This window comes from Trichosurus vulpecula, chromosome 8 (genome assembly GCF_011100635.1).
Source record: "Trichosurus vulpecula isolate mTriVul1 chromosome 8, mTriVul1.pri, whole genome shotgun sequence".
Classification (NCBI taxonomy): Eukaryota; Metazoa; Chordata; class Mammalia; order Diprotodontia; family Phalangeridae; genus Trichosurus; species Trichosurus vulpecula.
In genome coordinates, this window is record NC_050580.1 from 16955737 (window position 1) to 16979624 (window position 23888).

At 37.6% G+C, this 23888-nt stretch overlaps 1 protein-coding gene across 1 annotated transcript in view; it reads right to left on the minus strand.

Moving 5' to 3' along the window:
* Nucleotides 1–23888, minus strand: part of PCDH15 (protocadherin related 15) — a 1035697-nt gene that overhangs the window by 847704 nt on the left and 164105 nt on the right. Inside the window, exon 2 of the mRNA XM_036735025.1 lies at nucleotides 23094–23159. Coding sequence (XP_036590920.1) covers nucleotides 23094–23159 — 66 coding nt within the window. The remainder of the gene's footprint in view (nucleotides 1–23093; nucleotides 23160–23888) is intronic.

Below are 23888 nucleotides of genomic sequence, written 5' to 3' on the forward strand. Positions count from 1 at the left end.
GCCTCCTCAGGATAAGGATTGTTGTAATCTTGTCTTTGTGTGCCCAGTACCTTCCCCCTGTGCATGACCAATGATAAATGGTTGATAAATAATTGTTGATCGAGTGACTGGTTCTGGAGCAGTGGTGTGGTAGCCTCTGTTTGAAAATATCACAGAAGCATAGAGTGGGAGTTACAAAGAGATTGACAGTTTCTTCCTGTAAAGGGAAGCAAAACAAAACAAACTTTCTCATAATGAGAGATGTCCCAAAGTAGAAGGGAATGCCTTGGTAAGTGATAGGCTCACGGTCATGAGAGGTTTCCCACAGAGGCAGAAATGACCACTTGTTTGAGATATGGCAGAAGGAATTTGAATGGAAGGACAGTTTGGGCTATATGTCCTCTCAAATCTCCTCAGTCACATGAATCACATACTTTGGTCCTCCCAAAACCCATAGTGATGATTCCTGAATCATTTCAATGGGAGAAGTTATACCTATTTGAAGGAGAGTCCATATCCTGATCATCAAATATGGGAGTGGACCGAAGATCACTGAGCTCAACTTTGGTACCTAGGAAGATTCTAGAATGAATCAATAAAGATTGTGAGCAAACATCAGAAAGAGAAACATTGATTACCAAGAGCCAATATTACTTCATAAAGAACAAGTCATACCAAACCAACTTTATTTCCTTTTTTGACAGGATAGTGTATGAGGAAAATGATATAGATATAATTCATTCAGATTTTCACTAAAGCTTTTTGTAACCAATATCACATTCTGTTGGAAAAGATAGGGAGATATGGTATAGGTAACAAAACAAGATGTATCCAGTGTTGGTGGGATGGTCAGACTCAAAAAGAAGTTGTTAATGTTTCAATATTATCATGGTTAAGAAGTCTCAAGTGGAATATCTTAGAGATTTGTCTGTGGTCCTATGACGTTAATATTTTAATCTACAAGTTGAATAAAGGTATAGATAGTATATTCATCAAATTTATGCATGACACAAAGCTGGGCAGTAAAACTAATGCAAAATAAGGATCTCAAATGACCTTGACAGCTAGAGCAGTGGACATAATCTAATAAAATTTTAATGTGAAATTGATAAGCCCCATACTTCGAAGCCCATTTGCATGAGACCCTCCTTATTGGTGGAAACTGATTCTTCCATATTCTAGACCTGCGGGACTGCCAGATTTGTTAAGACTTTGGGAGAAGGGAAAGGAAGACTATTCCAGTTTTACAGTGGTAAAGACTCAGGTTCAGTCATATACAAAGCCAATGGAAAGAGGCTGTTCCCATATATGGGGAAGGGAAGTACAGGATATTTCTTTTAGAAGTAGGTCCTTGGCATTTCCAACATAAGTGCTTCCATGCAACTGGACATTTGCGGAACAAAGCCCAGTAACACAAATACCTGTAAAATCCTGTACTTGGGCATAAACATCAACTTTATAAAGTGGATATAGAGGAAGAATGGATGGACGTTATTGGTTTTCAAAAGGATGGGAGAGTTAACACAGTATCTGGCACATAGTGTGATATGTGCATATATATATGTGTATATATATGTATATATGTATATATTTGTTGTTGTTAAAATCTACAGAGCACATTTATTATTATTATTTTATTTATCATATGAACTGTAATCTTAAGGTGAGTTAGCAGTGGGATATAGCAGCAAAAAAGCTAATGAGAATTATAGATGCATTAAGAGCATAATTTCCAAGAACTAAGAGGATTATTTTTTCCCACTGCACTCTGCCCTCGTTAGGCCTCATCTAGCTTTGCTCAGTTCTGAGGGCCATGGCATACAGAGTGTATGGATAGTCCAGTAATCAGGCAGAGTAGAATCACCAGGATGATAAAGAGCCTGGCAGCTATGTCACTGAAGTGCCCTTTGAGGGAGCGAAACATGTTTAGTCTGAGGAACAGAAGACTTGTGGGGAGGGAGAGATGATGAATATCTTAAAATCTTTAAAAGGATTGCATTTGTTTTGTTTGGCCTGAGAGTATAATTATGAATAATGGGTTGAAACTGAAAAGAGGAAAATGAAGGCTTGATGTCAGGGAAAAAAAACACGAAAAACTTTCTATCAATTACATGTAGAGCTATCCAGAAGAGAAATGGGTTGTTTGGAAAGATCATGAGCTGGGCTACCCATCCTCAGAAGCAGACATTGGAAGCCAATTATTAAGAAGATGATGATTATGCTGGTGGTGGTGGTGGTGGTGGTGGTGGTGATACCTTGCATTTAGATAACCCTTTTAGAATTACAAATATATGTGTGTATATATGTATATATATATATATATACATATATATATATGTATGTACATATACATATACATATATAAATGTTCATTTCATTATAGTAAGATTTCCTTTTCTTTCCTACCTTCCTTCCTTCCTTCCTTCCTTTCTTTCCATCAATTAGACAACATGGCCATAGAAGACCATCCCAGCTCTCAAATTTCTATATTTTATGACCTCTGTGGTCATTTCTCGCTCTAGCACTCTTTCTAATACAATCTGAAGCCATTCAGGGAATAGTGCAGCTCTGTAGCTAGAAGTTATTTCCTTATATCAAGAATAAATCTATCTCTATGCAATCTATCCACACTCCCCCAGTCCAAATTCTCTCTCATTTCACTCAAAGTTCTTTTCCCTATGCATGAGCAGAACAAGGACAACCCCTCTTCTAACTACAACTTGAACACAGCTATTATGCTCCCTCCTAACACTCTCAGGTCCTTCAACATAACCTCATACAAAGTACACCTAGGCCTCTTTGCCATACTGATTGTTCTCTTCTGGAAACCCCTTAACTTATCAGGGCCTCTCTTTTACTGAGTGCCCTAGAACTGAGAACAAGACTCCACATATACCTGACCAGGAAAGACTACAGTACAGGGATTATCTCAAGTATAATTTTCTTCTACAGTGGAATACATAATATATGTTCCTATCTTTGCTACAGCTTCTTTGTTGCAGGGCAACCAAGTAGTTTCACAAGGGGTATGTTGTTAATAGATCTCTTCAATGCTCATATTGTCATAGTCTGTTGATAACCGGAAAGGAAAAAAAGAGTGTATGTATGTGCTTGTAAGACTTTTTCAAATGGAGGAAATGGCAGGGAGAGTTTGTGATTATCCTGTTGTATGATAAGAAATTTAATTGCTGATATTCCTGTTTTCCACTTTGGTGTTGGCTAAAACACTGATGCAAAACCTTGCCTGCCATATCTACAACATGTTCAAGTATAGAAATGTACCCATTGCCAAGTATCAAGGTGATGACAGCTCTCCTCCATAAATGATAGAAAAAATGTTCAATAGAATTGGTTTAAAAAAAGGGAAGAAGAAGGGGAAAGAAATAAGCATTTTTAATAGCACCTACTATGTGTGAGGCACTGTGCTAAGTTCTTTACAAATGTCTCATTTGATCTTCACATCAACCCGGAAAAGAGATACTATTTTAACCCCATTTTATAATTGAAGCAAAAGAGGCAGAGAGAAGTTGTGACCCGCCCAAGACCACACACCTAACAAATCTCTGAGATGGATTTGAACTGAGGTCCTCCTGGTTGCAGGCCCAGCACTCTCTACACTGGACTACCAGCTGCTTCCAAACATCAAGTGTGGGGGTGAGGGAAGAAAGAGATTTCAATAACAAATAATTGTACGAACACTCTGTGCCAGCGGAGAGAAGGAGGTGAAGCTGAAAGAACAGGTAGAGAAGTGACCATGTGTGGTTAATGTATGCCGTTTTGTTTCTTAGTTATTATAAATGATTTATGTTCATTAGTCCTTAGTATTATAATAATAACAATAATGGCTAAGATTTATAATAGTGCTTGCGATGTATGAGGCACTTTACAGTTATTACCTCATCTGATACTTACAACAACCGGGATTGGTAGGTGCTATCAGTATACCCATTTTACAGATGAAGAAACTGAGGCAATAGAAGTTGAGCCATTTGCCCAGAGTCACACCTCTAGTAAGTGTCTGAGGCTAGATTTGGACTGGGGTCTTCCCAATTCCAGGCCTAGCACCCTATCCATTGTACCACCTAGCTGCCCCTATTAAAATGCATACACATATACATACATACATATATCTATGCATGTATGCAACCACACACATATACATATATGTGTGTATGTATGTATATATACATATACATATATATATACATATATATATATATATATATATATATATATATATATATATATATATATATATATATATATATATATATACACACATGCCTACAACCTATAGTCAGCCAGAGAGAGAATTCTATAGAGCAGGAAATTACAAGGAACAATTTCAAACAAAGCAAAATAAACACATCAACAAATGTTTCAGACTACCAGATGAAATCAAGGTGAGCATTAGGAATCCTATAGGAACATAGCAATGCAGATACCCAACCCTGAAATGTCCTTGTTGTTCTTTCAGCCCAAGGACTTCATTGATAACAATCACTATTAGTCCTTAGAAAAGGGCCATATACATGTGGCACTGCACTTTCATACTCAAGATCCAATTTGAGTCTGCTAGGTAAACACTCTATATTTGCATCATTTTATAGATGGGGAAACTGGAGGGGAGAAAGGTCAAGGACAACACTCAGAGTTAGAGAGCTAATGTCAGAAGGTGTCTTGGATCCAAGTCCTCATTCCAAAGGGTGTATTTCTTCTACTATCCCATGTTTCCTCATCTTTCTTCTCTGGATCTAGCGAAATCTTGGGACATCCTGCCTTTGACAGAAGGCACAGCATCAGGCTAGAAGTTTTCAGTTAATAGAAGGGGTCAGTCTTTAGATTTCAGCTCTTGATACAACTTTTATTTGTAAATTGAAGCCGAGATCAAATCAGTCCCAAATGCAAGTAATGGTGAAAATTGATTCAATATTTTCAAACAAAAATATTTAAAATTAGAGATATTTATTTACTTATTATTAAAATATCTACTACGTATTCCTGTTTACTTCATTCTGTTTGGGAAATTGATTAGTATAGTAGCAGAGTAGTCCCTGAGGTCATAAAGGTAGAACTAGAAAGTTCTTCAGAAATCATCTCGTTCAGACCATTCATTTTATACAAGGGGAAAGTAAGAACCAGACTGTTAACATGATTTGGTCAAAGCCATAGATGTGGTCATAGTAGAGATGGGATCCAGACCCATATCCTTGTCTTCCAGTGCCAACCTTGCTTTTTCCATTGTACTACAGTCTTGGCATTAGAATGATTTTCTTATGAGTCTAAAATAATTTGGAAGCTATGGGTATATACACAGATAATCCAAATTATAGAAAGTCTACATGAAAACATGTGCAGCTGGTAATACTGGACATCTTTTATTGTTAAGTACCACTAAGAAATACATTATTTTCTTTTTGTTGTTTTAAAGAGTTGCAATTCTGTTAACTTATCTGGATATTAGTGGTAATTATGAATATGCAATTAATACTACTAATTATGCCTACTAATTTAATGTGACAAAAATAAAGCCTTGATCACCAACAATCCACATGGAAAACACATTTTTAATTGAATCTCCTGACTGATACTATTTAGGAGACAGTACGTATTGTTTTTTTCCTGTTTTGAAAGTACTGTATGGTGGACAATGTTTAGACATGTTGGGATTCTTGTTTTCTCACTAGTTCTCTTCAGTACCTGTACAACATTGATTGCCACACTCTAATTTGAAGTCTAATGGTCCATTCGGGATTCACAATGGCCCAACTAGAAGACATGACTCAAATACTGGGACACAAACATTTTCATTAGAATAGTTACCAAAAAATCAATGATTCTAATCCAACAACCATCATTAACACAAGATGAAGAGCTTGTTTTGTGTTGAGTAGATGGGGCAGCTGGTATTTAGGGCTACTTTGTGGCTGTTCAGAACACTGAGATTGCTGATGCATCTATAACATAAGTATTCCAATTTTCTATCAGAAATGGTCTATTATGTGGTAAAAACCAAAGAAACAAACAAACCAGCAAGCAAGAAACACCTCAATCTCCTTCAATTTGGAATTATGCATTTAGATGTAGAAGCCACATCAGACATTATCACTTTGTTTAACAGATGAAGAAACTGAGGCTGGGAGGGGAAGAAGAATAACAAAGTCACACAAGAAATAAGTATCAATCCCCAGATTCCCACCTAGATCTTCTCATTGCAAAGCTCTCTTCTCACACTGCCCCATTGGTGAGGCAGTTGGTCAAGAGGGCGTGGCATGTTCATAGGACAGATAAGAGAAATGAGAAAATCTCATTGGATCCTAAATGTAGAGTCAGAGGGAACCTCAGGGGCCAACTAGTCCAAACCTTTTATTTTACAGATATGGAAACTGAGTCCTATAATGATTGTGACATGCCCAAGGTCACAGAGGTAAGCAAATATACCAGGAGGGACTTAAATCCTTGTCCAACAGCTTCAGAGCTGGTACTATTTCTACTACATTATATTTTCTCCAGGAGGAAAAAGCTCATGGAACTGATAATGAAGAATGACTACTACTTACAGTCTGTGTGACTTTGGAAAATTATTTTCCCTTTCTGATCCTCACTTTCTTCATCTTTAAAATGAACATAGCAAAAGCACTTAACTCACAGACTTGTCAGAATCAACTGAGCTAACTCATCTAAAATGATATAAATATTAGTTGTTCTTGTTGTTATGATTCTTCGAGCTAAGGGCTGATAAAGATGCTTGAGCACTAGGATTCTCAATAAATATGAGAAGGAAGGAATCAAGAGTAGCTCCTCTAAAGTAAAGAAAATACTTCTTCCTGGGATTGATTAAAGATTTACCAAACAGCTAGGCATTCCAAGTACCTTTTTCCTTGCTTTCTACTCCCTCCACATTCCCTTTCATCTACCCTGATGGAGGAAGCAAGAGAAATAAAAACACATTAAGTTGAACTAAAATTAGCTGAGAGAATTATCCCTGAAGCAGACAGAGGAGGAGCGAGTCACACATGCGATTCTTGCAGCCCTGATTCCCATAACTTAAGCTAAGGGAAAAGATGATGGCAAGGATTTTCAAAACACAGTTCAGGGAGTGAAACAGGGATTATTATCTTTCAAAGTGCAGCAAGATTAAACAACAAATGTGCCTGGGAAGAAGTAGCATAGAGCTATGCTAAAGAAAGACCCCAAATTACATCTCATCATGTGATTATCTTATTTTTTTTCTCCTTAAAGTATTTACTAACAGCAGGAACAGCAATAAGGGAAAACAGAAGTGTATACTTCACATGGATTTTGTGAGGATCTTAGAGATAAAGAAACAGGCTTCCATTTGAGAAGTGTCTGGCCTGAGGTTACAGAACTAATGCATGTATCAGGTGGCCCCAGTTCTCTCCTGCTTCCATGCCTATTACTGATTCTACAGCACCACACAGCCCTTATCTATTTAATATTTTTAATATTAATAGAGATTGGCATAGGATATGTGATTTCCTTGGTATAGTATATTCTTTATACTAATGCAGCTTGGCATCATCTCTGCCACTTATAGGCTTAGAGAATTGAGTGCGGCAAGGTTAATGGACTTGCCCGGGTAAATAAAATATTATGTAATTAATATTGACAAGGAAATCAAATCCATGCTTATTGAGAAATTGATGAGAGGACTACTATTTGTAACTTCAATTTTAGGCTGAGGAAAAGAGCCCTAGAACTGGGAAAGGACCATTCTTTAAGACTCATCTCTTACTTTATAGATTAAGACAATGAGTGTCAAGGAGGTTAAGGGCCCAAAGTCATACAGTTAAATCATAAAAGCCCTGAGACTTGAAAGCAACATGAATACCTATCCAACATTTTGCTGTATTGGGTCACCTCCCCATTAAACCTCTGTCTAAACTGTACTAGGAAAACAATAAAATGGTGAGTTGATTACTTTCACATAGAAGTTAATGAGATAGATTGATCTGCTATAAGTTTTACTTACTATAATCCCTTTCATCCTATCCCAGGCAGACATTGGAATGTATAAGGTATTCAGGAGGACTCGCACCTCTGGTATAAGGAGCATTTTCAGGGCCACTCATGCACATTTGGTGTCCAGCTGCAACCCAGCTCTCACCCACAGCTCCAAGAACCTATAGCATATGTAACAGCTAAACTAGGTTGAGGAAAACCAACCCGCTTCAAACCAGTCAGTGGATAAGGGGGATGTCTACTCCAAGCTCGTGAAGACTTTCCCTGAAAGAATGAGCAGATGAGAACAACAAAGGCACATGAAGCAAGGGCTGTGGAGTGCTTAGAGCTTGGTCAGGCACCAAAGACACCAAGGTCATCCACTGTACCTGGGGCCATTAGCAGCCATCCTGACTTTTGTCTGGCAACTGCACTTCTATGACTCAGGAGGAGAGTAAGGCTGAGGACTTTGCTCAAGTTTGCAACCCTAAAAGGCCCTTCAAGTCAGATATGAGCCTGTGATGCCACTGGTTCTCTTTGAAAACGAAGGATGAACAACAGTCCCAGTCTCTGCTTTCAGGCCTCCCAGTAAGGGGAACGCATGATCTCCTGAGGTGACTCATTCCACTTTCAGACAGCCTTCATTGCTCGTAATGTTCTCTTCCTGACAGGACTGGATACACCTACATCTCTTCAATTTCTTCTTATCCCTTGCAATTCTGTCCTCTGGAGTGCTCTCTTACAAACGTGGTGATCCTTCAAATACTCCAACACGGGTATTATGAATGCCCTCCCTCTAGTGTTTTCTGTTCTACACTAAACACTGTTAGTTCTTTTAACTAATTCTCATGAGGCACAGCCTCAAGGTCTTTTACCAAACTTACTGCCATGTGTGCCATTGGTCACATAGGATGAGTATGTTAAGAGAGTAATAATTCAGAGAGAGGGAGGGGGGAGGAAGGACAAAGGGGGAGGTAAAGGGAGTGAAGAGAAAAAGGGATAGAGAGAGAGAAGGGAAAGGGAGGGAGAAAAGAGAGAGAGAAAGGGGGAGGAAGAGGAAGGGGAAGAGGAGGCAAGGAGGAGAGAAAAAGGGAGGAAAGGAGAGAGGAGAAGAGAGAGAGAGAGAGAGAGAGAGAGAGAGAGAGAGAGAGAGAGAGAGAGAGAGAAGGGCTATATAACACTTTTAAGATTCAAATCACTTGCTAGCTGTGTGCCTGGGGAAATCATTTAACCTTTCTTAACCTCAGTTTCCTTATTTGTAAAAACCAGAGGACTTGATTGACCAACCTTCCGGATAGACATCTGTGTTTCTAATACCTACCAATGGGTGGGTTTGAACTGTTACCTTTGATCATGTTCTCATATCACCCTCATGTGAGCAATAACACAGAGGTGGTAGCCAAGATAGTAAAACTTTCTGTACGAGATAAGGTGAAGGGTCTAGGAATGTTTTGCCTTCAGAAAAGAAGACTGTGTTCAGGTGCGAGTGGCAGAGATCAGGATACAAATCTAAGCAAGTCCAGGGCCATCATGTACACGACAGCTTAGCCTTATTCAGTTTGGCCCCAGAGGGCTCGTCTAACAGGAATGGGGAATTTTTTTTTAATAAGCAAATTAGGGATGATCAGGAAAAGAAAATCAACAACTTCCTAACACTATATATGTGTTTGTAGAGTGATTCAGCCCTACAATTTCGTGATAATTGGAGATCCCGATAAGGAAGCAGCATCTATCTGGGCTGGTCAATCAGGGCTCAGTTATTTACGCTCTAAAGAAGCTGCTTCGGGCAGTGAGAACTTGGATGATTTGGCCAGGGGTGAAGACTGACAGTACAAAAATGATCCAGGTGCATATTTTCAAACTCTGCCTTTTGTGTTTGCCCATAACCTCTTTGATTATTCTGAGGGAGTGATGATAACTGACTGCTCCTTACAAAGACATTAATATATCCTTAATGAATCTTCATTACATTACTTAAAATAATATCATAAAAGGTGTCATCCATTTTACCTATTTAAACTTTTATTTTTTTCCCAAATGCCAATGACATATTTACATCCTGTGCAGAAAAAAAAAAAATCACTTTAGAAAGTGGAAGAATGAAGGTGGTTTTTTTTGGAATAGATTGCTACTTGTCTCCTGTAAGATGACAAACCAGATATTTTTAGATATGACGCTGCTTTACTTTAAATATTTTATTTATTTATTTTTCTTCCTTTCAATGTATGTGTTTGTGCTTGTGTGTGTGTGTGTGCGTCTGTGTGTGAGTGTGTGTGAATGTGTGTTTCCTCCTAGATCTCTACCTTAGGAGTAAAGTTCAAGTTGTGACAGGCATAGAACTTTAGAAGCTGGAGGTGCCTCTAACAAACCACTTTTTCTATCATATAGGATAGAGGTGGGGGCTTTGAGCTTCTTTTAAGGAATCAGAAGTATAACAAACATGAAAGTGCCTTAGGGGAAAGAAGGCAGCCAGCATCTAGTTCCAGGTAAGATTTTCATTAAGAGAAAACAACAGCAATGACCACAATTTCTATCTACTATCCATCATTCAAGACACTTTTCAGCACTGGGCTAGTCTGGATATAGTCGCAAATGGAAATAGTACCTGGCATTGGGGAGCCCACATTTGACTATGAAGATAGAACATGTTCATGGATAAGTAAAGGAAGGCTACAAAAAACAAATGCATAGTGATTGGGAAGGGAGACACTGGTTATTAAGTAGATAAGAAAGTTCTTTTGCGGATGGCACTAGGGCTGAGCCTTGAAGGGGAGCTGGATTAGGACTTTCCTTACAGGAATCAGAATTGGGATATCAATTAGTGATAGGGAGTGGAGGAAGTACTTTCCAGATGTGGAGGACATCTCCTATAGGCAGAGAGATGGCCGATGAAATCTTGTGTACAGGGAATAGCAAATGCCAGTTTATCTGGAATGTGTATAAAGAGGATTTCCATTTCATCAGATCAGGCTTGGTTTCCAGATGCGTTAACCCACAACCAAGAACCCATCTAACTAAGAAACAGACTTTTAAAATGTTTCCCTTAACAATACAGACACATACACAGAAACATGTATAGACACTTGCACAGACACACTCAAGACACCATGCATAGCTGTTTTTAAATTTGATGGGCTGAGCTAGTAGGTCACTTTAAGAAACAGAGAATATTGTAGATAATAACAGAAATTTACCAAGTGCTTTCCATATTCTCATTTGAAATTCAATGACTGAAGTAAGAAGGACATGTATTATTATCCCCATTTTATATATGAGGAAACCAAGGCAAAGTGAGCCTAAGGGACTTGCCAATAATCCTAGTGCCAGTGGTAGTACTCAGTGTCAGATTGTCAATTGATTTCTCAAACCCTGTTTCCCCTCCTTGGTCTTTTCTCCCCTATGGGTGCTATATTTCCCAAATCATTATGATCATAGGAACCACCTAACTGCTGCAATCATATTAATAGTTCTAAGTATGGTGCTTGGCATGTAGTGCCAAACATGTCCATTTGTTGATTTTTCCGTATCATATCAATCCATATGGGCAGATTTTCCTGATCTTCTCCAGCACATGATTTATTATGCCTTGGATTCTCTTCAACAATTGGCATCAGAAAACATTGTGAGACCTTGAACATAAATGTCTAGTCATTGGTGGTGGTGGCAATCATGTCATGAATAATAACAATAAATATAACGGTGTTGAAGATGAGGGTAATAAAGCCACTTCAATACCCTAAAGTACAGCTCTGACCACATCATCCCCTCTTACTCAAGAAACTCTAGTGACTCCCTATCACCTCCAAGATCTTTTAAACAGGAAGGCAAATCCTCTAGGGGCAAATAGATCTGCCAGAAAGACAGGAAGATTCGTTGACTAGGTGATACAAGGCTGGACAGGCATCACGGGTATAGATATCCCAAAGAAGAGGCTTGGGATGATTACTTGGGACTAAGAAATGACATCCAGTGGCATTTGTGTTTGATGCAAACTATGAATGAGCAAGATGATAGAAAAAAATATTGCAAAGATATGGCCCTGAGGAAGTGAAATAATTCGGGAAAAGAAATCAATAGATCTCCACATTTCAGGTAATCTGGGCTACAAACTGGGCACCAAACACAGCATTTGTACCAACTGTGCCTCATGACAGTAATGAAGATTTTGTTTTATTTTTAATATACTTCCTCTTGCTTCAAGTCTCAGCTTGCCTGTTATTTCCTGTTATGCTGCAGCTAGGTGGCAGAGTGGATAGAGCTCTGGGCCTGGAATGAGGAAGACCTGAGATCAAATCTAGTCTCAGACACTAGCTGTGTGACCCTGGGCAAGTCACTTAACCTCTGCTTACCTTAGTTTCTCTATGTGTAAAATGGGGATACGAATAGCACTGGGGTTATTGTGAGGATCAGATGAGAAAGTAATTGTGTAGCATTTAGCACAGTCCTTGGCACATAGTAAGAGTTAGTTAAATATTAGCTCTCATTATCCCTTCCCCTAAAAGTCATCCTTTTCACCTCAGGATTTTATAGTGTACTTTCTAAGGAGAACTTCCTTTACCTCCATCACTCCCTGCTGTTTACTATATTTAACTGTAAAATGACATATTCGTTTCCTCCCATAGGAATGATGCCTCTTGCAGGTAAGGATCAGAGCATCACATATCGAGGCTGCGAAGTCTTCAGAGGTCATCAAACACGGTCCTCACATTTTAAAGAGGATACAAGTAAGGACTGGAAGAATGAGGTGATTTTCCAAACAGTGCCAAAGCTGATGTTTGAACCAAGAATCTCTGACTCTAATTTCCATATACTTCCTCCTGTCCCAGACAAGCTTTTAGGTGCTATGTCATTTTAAAAATCCTCATATTCCCACAACAGATGCTTAATAAATTAAAAAAAGGGGTTTTTTTGGTTTGTTTTTAGTAGATATGAAGCTGATGATGACAAACTATGAAATGTTTGTTGTGGCTGAGGTCATGCATGTAAAACATGTCACAAAGCATCAAATGCCTTTTGAAAGCTGGCTGCTCTTTCGCTCCATGGGAGCTTGTTATCTGAAAATCAGTTATTCATGTCTAAGTGTCCTTTTAAGTCAGGAGAGTTGTTTGAGAGAAAACACATTAAGGATGGTGACAGAGAGGACACTAAGGAAGAATGTTCCCTGAATAAAGGGGGTTGCCAGAAAGAAAACTTTATTCTATGGCAAAAAATTTGACAAGAGTAGCAGCAGCAGCTAGAGTTTGTATAATACTTTAAGTGCAAACCACTTCACAAATATTATTTCATTTAATGCTCACAATAACAATGCAGGACAGGTGTGTTTATTATCCACAGTTTTATAGATGAGGAAACTCAAGCAAACGTGTAAAATGACTTAACCAGGTTCATACAACTAATAATCGTCTGAAGCTGGTTTTGAAGTTAGGTCTACCTGATTCAAAGCCCAATGCTCTATCTACCGTCACCTATGTGCCCAATGGATTTGTGATCTCATTAATATAAACATTCCTTTAAACCCGCAGACTGCAATCCATCCATGCCTGACCAATCCATTCAACATTTTTCCTCACTATTTTATTTTTTTACATGTAAAAAAGAACCTTAATTTCTCAAAAATGTTAACTTAAGTTCTAAATCCTCCCCCACTGTCTCTCCATTCTCGTCTCATAGAGAAGGCAAACAATTTAATATAGCTTAGACATATGTGAAATCAGGTAAAACATACGTCCATATTAATCATGCTGTGAAAGAAAACACAGACCAAACACAAACAAGCAAACAAATCAACAAAAAGAAAGTTTTAAAAAAAAGTATGCTTCAATTTGCATCCAGAATGGCTCATTTCTTTGGAACTGGATAGTATTTTTCATCATATGTCCTGCAGAATTATCTTAGATTATTGTATCACTGAAAATACTTGTCATTCACAATTATTTATCATATAATATTCTGTTACTATGTACAATATTCTCCTGGTTATGCTCACTTCATTTTGCATCAGTTCATCTAAGTCTTTTCAGGTTTTTTTTGTTGTTGTTTTATTATTTTTATTTTATTTATTTATTTATTTTTCTGAAAGGATTTTGCTCATCATTTCTGATAGCACAATAGTATTCCATCACAACCATATACCACAACTTGTTCAGTTTTTCCTGAATTAATGGGCATCCCCTCAATTTCCAATTTTTATGCCACTACATACACACACACACAAAGCTGCTATAAATATTTTTAATAAATATAAATCCTTTTCCCTTTAAAATCTCTTTGAGATACAGACCTACCAATGGTATTGCTGAGTCAAAGGGTATGCACAGTTTTATAGCTTTTGGGTCATAGTTCCAAATTGCTCTAAGGAATGGTTGGATCGGTTCACAACTCAAACTTAACAGTGTATTAGCATTCCAATTTTCCAACATGTCCTCCAATATTTATCATTTTCCTCTTCTATCTGATTAGCCAATCTGATAGGTATGAGGTGGTATTTCAGAATTGTTTTAATATTCATTGTCTAATCAATAGAGCATTTTGTCATTTGACTATAGATAACTTTGATTTGTTCATCTAGAAACTGCCTGTTCATATTCTGTGACCATTTATCAATTGATTAATGACCTGTATTTTTGTTAATTTGACTCAATTCTATTGGTATTTTTAAGAAATGAAGTTTTTATCAGACAAACTTGCTATGAACCTTCCCCCTTCCACCACTGCCTAGTTTTCTGATTTTCTTCTAATTTTGGTGGAATTGATTTTGTTTATGCAAAAACTTTAATGTAAAATAAAAATGTAAAAAAAGAGTAATCAAAATTACCCATTTAACATCCTGCAGTGCTCTCTATCTTATTTGCTCATAAATTCTTCCCATATCCATAGGTCTGGCAGGCAAACTATTTTATGTTCCTCTAATTTGCTTATGGTATCACCTCAGAGAAAGGTGATACCATGATTTGGGGAGACTCAGATTTCCTTTTTTTCTTAATCCTCATTTCAAGACCTTAGTCTTGGAAGGTTGAGCTAATCTATCTAGACCCCACCTAGGTAAGCAATGCCTTGTTTTCTGCTCAGAGCATAAATTTTTTGAATAGATTGCCCAAGGCTTGGGGTGGGAGGGAGTTAGAAGTGGATGACATAATCAAAGTTCAGGTCTAGTCTCTAGATGTGAAAGTCATTCTATAGTTAATTGTTTAGCAATCACAGTTCATTGGTAACCTTTTGAACAATCCTCTTCCAAAAGAGCGTACAAGTCATGAGCCTGCCACCATGGTTGTCTTTAGTCAAAGAGAGAGAAGAAAAAATGACCATCCTTCTATTAAAATGCTGGCACTAATAATAAAATTATTAAATTACTCAGAAAATATGTTTCTCTAACCTTTTTAAACATCACATACCCTTTATGTCTAATTCATGTATGCGTTTTGATCTTATCCTGGTATTATGGTGTGAGATATTGGTTTATGCCTAGTTTTTGCCAAACTGCTTTCCAGTTTTCCCAGCAGTTTTTGTCAGTGATTTTTTTGTCCCCAAAATTTGGATTTTTGCGTTTATCAAGAACTGTATGACTATGGTTATTTAGCACTGTGTACTGTATACCTAATCTAGTCCACTGATCCACCACTCTACTTCTTAGACTGTTTTGATGATTACTGTTTTGTACTACAGTACTAGATTGCTTTGATTATTACTGCTTTGTGATACAGTTTGAGATCTGGTTCAGATAAGCCACCTGCCTTCATATCTTTTTTCATTAATTCCCATCATATACTTGACCTTTAATTCTTCCAGATGAATTATTTTATTATTTTTTCTAGCTCTATAAAATATTTAGTAAATTGGTATGGGACTGAAAAGTATAACTGACATTTTTAATATATCGACTCAACTCTGACACATTAATATTTTTCCAATTGTTTATATCTGACTTTATTTGTATGAAAAGTATTTTATAATTGTGTTCATATGGTACCTAGGTTTGCCTTGGCAGATAGACTTTCAAGTATTTGATATTGCCTACAGTTATGTTAAGTGGAATTTCTCTTTCTATGTCTTGCTGCTGCACATTGTTGGTAATATATAGAAATGCTGATTATTTATATGAGTCTATATTATATCCTGCCACTTTGCTGAAACTGTTAACTATTTCAACTAGATTTTTTAGTCAATTTTCTAGTATTCTCCAAAGTATACCATCATGTCGTCTGCAAAGATTAATGGTTTTGTTTCTTCGTTGCCTTTTCTAATTCCTTCAATTTCTTCTTATTGCTATAGCTAGCATTTCTAGTACAGTGTTGCATAATAGTGGTGATAATGGATATTATTGCTTCACTCCTAATTTTATTGGGAAGGCTTCTAGATTATCCCCATTACAGATAATGCTTGCTGATGCCAACCCGTGTAACACTTTTCCTTGTGATAGCACAAGTTTGACACAGGCCAGTAAATGGCCCTGGGGCTTCTTTATACTTTCTCTTGATATTCTAAGGTTTCCAATGAAACTCACAAATTTTCAGTAATCTCTGTTTCATCAAATGACAATTCCATTTCTTTTTTTTAATTTTTAGAAATGTTAAATTTTCATGTTGTGTCTTCTTTTGTAATTCAGAGTTTATAATGAGTTATAATACATTTATATTCCCATTGAGCTTCTCCATTGCTTTTAGGTTGATACCCATTTTTAGTAGTCTAGAAATGGGGAAAATAGTGCAATTTATTCATCTTATTATCAATCTTTCTTTGTATATCTAGTTGTGCTTAATACAGTACCTGGAACATAGGTACTATGTTGATTTACTGATCTTGTAACTTCTTTTTTAAATCTTGTGATTTCAGGTTGCTGCTAAGGACTTAAATTAGAGATATTTTGATATATTTAGTGTGTCTAACCTCCAATCCTGCCTACTTTACAGCTCATCATTCAGGTTTGAGGTACTTCTCACTTAGTACCAGATCACCGAAGTCTATCTTTTTAGGAACAAAGATTTTCACATTTTAACTGTACATTTATTCTTATAAAAAGACCATTCAAGTTATAGCCAAAAGCTTTTTGGGCTTGAAAGTGGTCATCTTTCACAAATGTCTACTCCCTGTAAAAATCAATGTGTAAAATACAGCTTAGAATATTCCTACTTTAGGGAAGATCTCTAGCCAATTAGCAAACCCACAAATTCCTATAAATTCCATTGGAAATCATACTAAAAGTTTTGATAGTACTGGACACATTCTTCCCTTCATCTTTACCTCCTTCCTTCCCTTCCCTTAACTTCTCTAGATTAAATACATTGCTTGTTGTCTATTTTATTATCATGTTTGTGTTTTGTCTTGTTTTCTCTATGGTACCTCTAGCTTCATTTTTCCCTTAGTACTCTATGCTACCTTCTTTAGTAATCTTACATTTTCCCATGACTTTATCCACCACTTCTATGGGTATTGCTCTTTGCCTTCATTTGCCCTATGGTCCCACCAAACACAATGGCTCACTTCTCTACAATTATTCTCCTTGTTTCCAATCTGTGCCCTAGTTCAAGCCATTCCCTGTGACCCCAACATACCAACATCCATAAATCTCAATTTCCATATTTGAATTTCTTCTTTCTTACTCTCATCTATATTACACTTAGTCTCTTTTCTTGGTGTTTATGTTCTATTTCATATCATAGTTCTCAGTGTATATGTTTTCTTCTGTCACCTAGGCCATAACATGAGGAGGTTAGGGGTTGCTCTACCATTTTGGTTTGTTGTTATCATCATCATAATCATTGTTGTTGAAATCTCACTAAGTTCCAGGCAAAGCATTTTGCATATTTTTTTTGGGGGGAAGGATGAGGTGTGGAATAGCTTTGCTTCCCATCATGATGCCCTCACAAGCAAACACCCTGACTACCTCTCCCCTATATGTGCTGACTTCCTATGATGTTAATGGGATACGAAGATCTTCCCTGCCCATGAATCGGCCTCATGTGGAGGCCATTAAAGGAAGCCTGCTTGTAGGAAGGCTTTCATACTTTGTGGTTGCGTCGCCTTCTGGCTCTGAGAATTGTATATATTCTCTAAGTTGGTATTTTGCTTTGGGGGCTCACTTAGGAGAAGGACCTTTTGATTCCCTGTTTGAGACTGAGTAGCCATATGTTCAGAGCTCCCCAACTACTCAAATGTAAAGGCTCTCTCGATCCAGTGATATATGTAAAGTGTAGAGCAATAATGCTTTGATCAGGCAGTTAAGAGCCCTGTCTGTTGGTCTTTATGCTATTTTCTCTGCTTGTATTTTCTCTGACATTCAGGGTGCTGACTTTTCCCCTGAACTAGCGACTGTAATTAAAGAAGATTGTTGACCCCTTTAAAGTTGCTTTCTTTTAAAAGCAGGTCAAAGAACCCATGCTAGCAGGCCATCCTGGGTATGCTAGGGTGTTTGCTGCTATACTCCCCATCTCTTAAGATGAGAGATTGTCTTACTTTTACATTTTCAGCTATTCAAGCTCAGCAATGTTTCTGGCACATAAGCAGCCTTAAACATATGCCTCTCTCTGCCAGCACATCAGAGTAGTTCGGCCACTCCTACTAAGTAGGTAAATTTCCCAGTGTTGCCTAGAGCACTGAGAAGTTAAGTGGTTTGCCCTAGGTGGCACAGCCAATGAGTGTGAGAGAAGGGACTTGAACCTAGCAGGGGGTTTGAGTCAAAGGCTGGCCTCCTATATTCAGAGTTAATAATTTGATATTTTCGATGATTCTTGAACTCCAAGAAAGAATTCTATACTTTATCATTATTAAATAATAGATAACTTATTATCACTCATATCAACTGGTATTTATCTACCATCTACATACCTACCTATCCATGTATGTACATGCATTATATGACAGCTAAGTGGCTTGGTGGATAGAGTTCTAGTCCTGAAGTCAGAAAGACCTGAGTTCAAATCCAGCCTCAGACACTCACTAGTTGTGTGAACCTCTGTTTGCCTTAATCCACTGGAGAAGAAAATGACAAATCATTCCAGTATCTTTTCCAAGAAAACCCCATACAGGGTCACAATGAGTCAGAAACAATTGAATGACTGAAAAACATCAACAATATGTATATATGCAGTGAAAAATGCACATTAATGTGTTTTAAACAAATAGCACTCTAATGCCATGCATAATTTGTTCAATCCCCGAATTCTTTAAGACAGCATTATAGTTGTAAAAAAAAATAAGTATGTTGGAGAAGAACCCATTGATTTGATTTCAGAAACATCAAGGATAGAAGTCAAGGGAGTTATTCTAATACTTAGAGATGGAGATGCTGCCAAAATATAATTTAGTCTGGATTGTTTTCATCCTAAACCATTTCCATATTTTTCCCCTGTAAGTTTTGATAAAATAGAAGCCTATGGAAGCCCCAAAGGATGATCCTACTATGGAAACACAAAATCATCTCATGTCAGCCAGTTGACTTTGAGCCCATGATGATGTTATTGAGGTTGATAACTCCCAGTGAGACACTCTCTGCATCAACACAGATTGGTACCTGCTCAAATAATTGTAGTTTTGGTTAGCAAGGGCACTGAATAGTTATGTGACTTGTCTGAGGATACAGGCGGAATGTGCTAGGACTTGAATCCAAGTCATCCCCTCTTCCCTACTGGTTCTTTAACCATGACACCACATTGCCTTTTACTTCTTATTTTACCACAGATGTACATATAGGTCAGGATGGAGAAATCAAGTCAAGTTACTAACAAGAAAAAAATAATAAAAGCTTTATTCGGGAACCGAGGCTGGCATCAGAAACATGGCATCTCTCTTTAGGGATTGTTTTCTATAGAATTATAGGATAATAAGGATTTGATAATATACTGATAGCCAGAGTTGAGGTGTCTTTTAACGTCTCAGTTTTTATACACAGTATAAAAGCAAATCAGTACTCCACATCCATTCATTTCAAAGAAAGAATTCCCCAAGTTAGTATGAGGTACATGGAGGGCACTCTGCCTGGCACTGGGCACCACTTGAAGGCATCTCAGGGTGACATTGACATAGTCATGGCAGTGCTCTCCATGGTTGGCATATTTAGTGAATTCTAGCAAGAGCGACTTTGAGCATTTCCTTGTTTGTGTCATGTCACTTTCTGATGAAGCACAGACATTGAACTTCTGCCATATGCCCAATCACTCTCCAGTACCTTACTTTGCCCAGGGGATCCTTGTAAAGATGCTTGGAGAAATAAGTTTTAATCAGTGGAAAGAGGGATTACAGTGGGCTACCATCACCATTGTAATTACTTGGCAAAACAAGCCAGCACAGAATAAATGGTGAATGTAGCCTTGTTCTACTATCTACCAAATGCTATTTTAATAAGCTGAAATGTCTGCGAGAGAAGGCAGAGCAGTAATTAGAGTGGGGTCACTAGGGCTTTGTGCAAGCTAACATCAAAGGGCAGAGTATCCCTCAATGGGTGGTGTACTTCCTCCCCGAAAAGGCCCAGAGACTCTCCTTTACCAGGTCATGTTCCATTAGGGTTGGAAGAGGCAGATCCCTAGAAAAGAGAAGGAAGTGGAGTCCTGAGATATCTAAGCTTAAGGGAGGCATGAAAAGGACCAGGCTTGGCACTGATACTGTGGCACTTGGATTTTCTCTCTTTGGACTAGTCTGAATTGCCCTTTACATGCACACTTATGCACAAATGTGTGCGCACACACACATACACACACACACACACACACACACACCACTTCCCTGATTGTATTTGTCTGTCTGAAGACATTGAATGCTAGTGGAAATGATGAAGTGTTTTGTTTTCTGCCTAAAAAGGCTAATTCCTCTTATATTCCTATTTAGCTAAGACCAGAATTCCTGTTTCTGAAAGGCACAATGTATGATTACAAAGAAAATAAGTAGGGAGAATGGATTCTTTCAATTTAATTTTACTATGACAGACTATTCATTTAATGGTTACGTAAAGAGCAACCAGACTGTACTCATTAACTGACAGATCTTGGAAGATGTAAGAAAGAGAGAAAAGATCTGTAATTAATGTTCGTGTATGTCTGTGTATGTAGATGTATGTGTGTGTGTGTATATATATATGTGTGTGTGTGTGTATGTATATATATGTATATTTATATATGAGCATTATATATGTATATGTATGTAGACATGCATATATACATATCAATTATATAATGTTATATCTAATATATTGATCTATACTGCCCTCTGTATGTATGTGTGTATGCATATATGTGTATATGTGTATGTATGTATGCATGTATATATAAGTATATACACACACGCACATACAAATGCATATGTATATATACATATATATATATATATATATATACATACACATACACATACACATGCATCTGAAACTCAACAGGAAGAAACAGCCCTTATGCTATGGGATGAATTGTTTCCCTGTGTCTGAGAATGAACAAGATAACAGACTCATTGTCCTATCAAATACTACCTTGATGCAAACTGATGTAATCCTTTTCTGTCATTAGAGAATATACAAAGTCCCTTGAGATTTCAAAACAGAGGAGCAGATTATGACAGAAGTGACTTCTATCTCCATCCCCTCAAGAGCTCTTTTGCTCCTGATAAATATTCAGGACAGACAAAACAAATGGAGATCAAGAAAGATCTTTAGAAGGCCCACGACTGTTTTAAGGCAAACTGTGATGCACATACAGTCTGACAACTCCCAAACTTAAAGCTACTGGAAACAGAAATTGAGATTACTCATGGGAAAATCATCAGAATGAGCAAAACATGAACCCTCCTGCATCAGAAAAGCACACCACCTAAACAAATGCTTCTTCAAGGTAATGTTTGCAAGTAAAATGGGAAAGGTCTTAGCATAGGTTTATGTTTTGAGTAGATTGTTAAAGATTGGCTTGTCCAGATGAAGAACCGGAATCATTTTTAACAGTTTCATATCATGTGAGTCAAGTCAAAAAGCAATTATTGAATGCTAACTGTGTGTCAAACATATAGTTTGACTATGTGATAAGCAATGGGCTTACAGAAAAAGGCAATGCATTACAAAATGAATGCCCTTGTGGAGAAACATCAAAATACTGATTTCTTCTTATATTCCAAGTTTATGAAATTTATATTCTTATGGGAAAAACTGTCTTTTCCTTGTTTTGCCTTCTTTCATCTCCAGCCTGGCTCAGGACTCATTTTCTAGGAGGTTGCCACAATGCCAAATGCAAAATAAGAGGTCTTTTTTCCAGTTCCAAGATTCTTTCTACACAGTTTCTTGGACTTCAATTCTCTCATTACCACATTTCACTTGCCAAACTTTTGTGGAAATACATCCAGACTGGGAACCATTAGCGCTTTCATTGATCTGCATGGATTCACTCAAGGGTGGGAAGATGCCCAGTGCTTGACTACAGGGTATAAGCCCTGTGCTGCCATTGGCATCACCTGTGTGGGCCTGGGCTCAAGTCAAATTCACTTTTCTGGGAATCCTTTGCTCAGAGACATTAGTCAAGCCAAGCATAGTTAAGCCAAGCAGAATTGTGGATAGTGACCATGATTGTATGGGAATATCCAAATCTTCCCAAAGAATCTTTAAATAAAGCCTATAGAGAAATAAATAAATAAATTGGTGACTATGCTGTGCGGGGTATCCTTTGTTGCAGTACCATGTTAAATTCCCCAAAACAACTACCACTAGTTAAAAAAAGAGTAGATGTTTGATCAATGCTTATATCTAAGGTCCATCAGTCTAGCTTTAGCTATAAAGTCTGCTTTTCTGGATCACTTCTGTTCAGATTTAGTAGATTATATGGGTTTGGAAGGGTGTATAGGCAGAGAAGAGTGACAAAGGAAACATTCCACTCCAGAATTATCAGGAGGCCTAAGACCTTGAGAAAGACCTCAGGAACTACTTACTAATAATACCTTCTCAGTCATAACTGAGGAGAAAGCCTCCCTCCCCCATTCAGTGAGAAATCTTATTAGAATGTTTTTCAACTGAAGCATTCGAAGACACAAACTACCTTAAAACTGCAACAGAAATTAAATGAGGAGAATAAGGTTATTCATTGAGTTGCACCAAAGCTTTAACTCTATAGCCTAACTCCCAGCCCGACTCAGAATGACTTTTGAGAAACCACCTTTCTTCAGCCATATTTACAGATGTCCAGAGTACTCACCATTTTTACTTTCTTCATCAATGGCGACTATTGTTGCAGGTGGGCCTCCCCTGGCGAGCTTACAATCTAAAAGAAAAAAAAAATGCCTATAACTTCATCATTCAAGAAAAATGATCCTAAGCTCATATCTCATATTAGTGGCTGACAAAAGGAACATCATTAACAAAAATGTATAACGGACGAGAATATTTTAGCGTGAAATCTCTCATGGCCCACATCCATGCCTTCCCGCATCAGAACATGAGCCACTCAACATAGGATAAGCCTGTTCAGATCTGGCTGTCAAGACACCAGCAGGGACCAGTGTTGAGCAGAAGTCCTTCAGGACAGAGATAATGGGATGGTAATTTAACCCAAAGAAAGAACATAAAGGGATGATTAACAGGGATAAATTGTAATTAAAGCTTCACAACAGAAACAAACATAATTGGAATTTAATTGTGAAAAAGGATCTAATTAAATAGAGTGGAGAGAATTCTAATGATGCTCCATGGAGGGATGCAACTAAGACAGACAAGCCATGTGGAGGAGGTTGGTTTGGGTGTGTGGTCATCTTACCCTCATATTGCCAGTCTGGAGTCAAAAGTATAGAGTCATCAATGGAAGCAGGTCAGAATAATGCAAGAAAGGAAGAAAGAAAGAAAACATACATGTGTATATATTTGGAGAGATTGAAAGATATTAAAATTAGTACACAATTACTGATTCACCTATTGACCCTCCATCCTAGATCAGGGTAAGAGGAAAACAAACATTAAGTTCTATAAAGCCTAGTACTCTTTGAACACACTCACT